Raw genomic sequence first — 2,790 nt, 5'->3', positions numbered from 1 at the left:
ACCAAAACAAACTTGCTAAAACAGTAATAAACAAACCAAAACAAACTTACCAAAACCAAAACATGAATTATGCCACACATTAAACAACTTACCAAAACATAATACCATTCAAACACATCCAAAACAAAGTTTTAAACATACCATTACAAGCAAAGTTTGGTACTAAACATTCAAACACTTAACATTAAACAAAATAACATAGGTAAAATAAAGTTTTTAACATCCAACCACTAACCAATTAGACTGCATCTTCTGTTCTAGCCCGCTTTGGTGCCTTGTCAGCTTGTGTTCTAGCATCCCCACCTCCTTTTCCCTTTGACTTAGCAGCCTTCCCTTTTCCCTTTGACTTACCAGCCTCATCTTTTTTACCCTTTCCCTTTGACTTACCCTTTGACTTAGCAGCATCACCTTTGCTCTTGCCACAAGATCTCTTGTTATGTCCAATTTGCTTGCAATTATCACATTTTACAGAACCACCTTCCCTTGTCAATTTACCACATTTTGAAAGTTTCTGGCTCAACTCCTCAGCAGACTTCTTTTTATTTTTCTTTGGTTTACCTATTTGCTTGTGATATTTTGGGGCTGTTAAGGTAGTTGGGCACTCAGAGATTGGCCATCTATAAGTCCATACTATTGATTGGGTCTAAGGTTTTTGAATAGACTTTTTTCCATGTCTGTAAATAATATGCTTCATCCACCCACTTCTCTGGTATGCCATCACCTTGCCCATTCATGGCCATATCATAAATACAAGCTACTGCATGCCTACATGGCATGCCAGTCAGTTCCCTTCTTCTGCATGAGCAAGTTCTTTGTTCCATATCCATAGCTCTCTTCTCATTGGTTGGACCTGTAACCTGATATTTTGTACCGCCATTCCATATAACAATGTAGTTGTTTGCTTCAGCATGATTTTGTCAAACAACTTTTTTGCAACTGGTGTTAATGGCCCTTGAGTCCTAGCAATGGTCTTATGCACCACAACCATCCTTTTCATTAGATACTCCCAAATGAACTCAAGACAAGTAATAACAGGTTTGTGTTTTCCCATAATCAACTGCCTATTAAAGACCTCATAAAGATTGTTCAATAAAACACCACACCTAGGCCTAACTGCAATAAATTGATGGAATACACAATCACAAACCTTATATAAATTCAATTCAATGAACTACATATACTCTTTAGCTAATGAAAAGACATACCACTGAAATAAGCTCTGAACCAATGCTTTGGTGGAATCTCTTTCAACCAATCATAGATTGAAGTATCTTTGTCTTGGATTTCTTTCATACTCCTTTCAAATTCTTGTGGTGTGGTTGCAAAGGCATATTTTTTAAGCATGTTTTTTAACACAACACCTCTCCACCTTGGCTTCATGTTCTCATGTATATGTCTTAAACAATACCTAGGTTCAGCACTTGGAAACACCTTTTGTAAAGCTGGGATTATACCCTAAATACAACAATTAAATGCATGAATAATAGTCAAACAAAAAAATCATATATATGTAAAAATCAAGAAAGCTAAAACAAACCTTCTGCCTGTCACTTATGAAGGTGAAATTACTATTTGAATGCAGATCCAAATCATCCCCCAAACATTCTAAAAACCAGGTCCAGCTAGTAGTTGTCTCAGCCTCCACCAATGAGTGTGCAAGTGGATAGATTCCATTGTTTCCATCCATTCCAACTGCTGTCAAGATCTGTCCTGGAAATGGCCCTTTCATGAAACACCCATCAAGGCCAAGTAGATCTCTCCCACCTAGCTTAAACCCCTCCTTTAGTGCACCAAAACATATTTATATATATATTCTTCTAAACTTCCTTGATGGACTTCTAGGGTTGCAACAAGTTTCAACATCTAATTTGACTATCGTACCTGGATTAGATCTAACAAGTTCTTCAATATAATCCCTTAGACTGCCATACTGAGCTTCATAATCTCCAAGAACCTTTTTTTCAGCCATGGCCTTAGCCCTACTAACCTGATATGGAGAAACAATATTTGAACTTTCTTTTGCAAATCTTCTAAAATATTTCTAGGCTTCTTGCTTGGATCACTTTTAACTGTGGGTTCAATTTCCCTAGCTAACCAATTGATGGTACACAAGTTAACATCTCTTGTTTGAAAACAAGTGTGGTCTTTAAAGATGATGTGAGGTCGAAGACTCAGTAAAAAATAAACGGATTACAACTATTAGATAGCCGTAAGCGGGTATCGAACACATGGAGTTTGTGGAAATTGTGTTACCAAGTAGTTATGTAATTTATCTAAATTAAACTAAGTGCAAAAAGTAAATTCAGTGATTTGGTTGTTTGATTTTAATAACAAAAAGAACTAAAGCAATTAAACGAGTTTTAATCAATATGAGACAATATGTCTTCCCTCGGTTTCAGGTTTCCATGAATGTTACAGTTAATGTTTAACTGAGATGAACAATAGATAAAGTTCATGTTTATGTAAACGATTGCGATAATTGAAGATCAAGTACTTGGATTATACAACGCAAGGTAGTCACTCAAAAACCAATTAGTTTATCCAACCCTAAATCCCTCCCGATTAATCTCGATTACTTAAAGCACCAAGAACTGACGGTTTAGAACACAAAATCGATAAACTAACAATCTATCAACCAATACATAAACACCATAATAATGAAATCAATAAGATCAAATATTATCTCAGAAATTGTCTAAACATTCAACCAAACAAACATAATAAACCTTACAATCCGAGGGAAAACATAAAGGGATTTAGCCGAGCATGATTCGGTTCGTTATCCCTTCG

The 2,790-nt window shown here is 35.8% G+C and overlaps 1 protein-coding gene across 1 annotated transcript; it reads right to left on the bottom strand.

Moving 5' to 3' along the window:
• Positions 1-781: 781 nt before the first annotated feature.
• LOC143613073 (uncharacterized) lies at positions 782-1,969 on the bottom strand. The gene is made up of 4 exons (XM_077086913.1): positions 1,898-1,969; positions 1,538-1,780; positions 1,206-1,455; positions 782-1,113 (listed from the first exon to the last, which is right to left on the bottom strand). Exons 1-4 carry the CDS (start codon positions 1,967-1,969, stop codon positions 782-784), a joined length of 897 nt encoding a protein of 298 aa, XP_076943028.1.
• Between the last annotated feature and the right edge of the window lie 821 nt (positions 1,970-2,790).

Source organism: Bidens hawaiensis, unplaced genomic scaffold (genome assembly GCF_021521415.1).
Source record: "Bidens hawaiensis isolate Kalapana, Puna unplaced genomic scaffold, B.hawaiensis_p1.1 tig00000237_1, whole genome shotgun sequence".
In the NCBI taxonomy this organism is placed as follows: domain Eukaryota; kingdom Viridiplantae; phylum Streptophyta; class Magnoliopsida; order Asterales; family Asteraceae; genus Bidens; species Bidens hawaiensis.
Note: the sequence above shows the minus strand (reverse complement) of the source record. Positions and strands in the feature narration are given on the sequence as shown.

What these genes read in the sequence shown, in the direction of transcription:
- LOC143613073 (XM_077086913.1), bottom strand. Translation starts at nt 1,969, where the DNA reads ATGGCTGAAAAAAAGGTTCTTGGAGATTATGAAGCTCAGTATGGCAGT. An exon ending in GGGATTATATTGAAGAACTT is followed by an intron (nt 1,781 to 1,897) that starts GTTAGATCTAAT and finishes GGTGCACTAAAG; the next exon opens with GAGGGGTTTAAGCTAGGTGG. An exon ending in TCATAAGTGACAGGCAGAAG is followed by an intron (nt 1,456 to 1,537) that starts GTTTGTTTTAGC and finishes TGTTGTATTTAG; the next exon opens with GGTATAATCCCAGCTTTACA.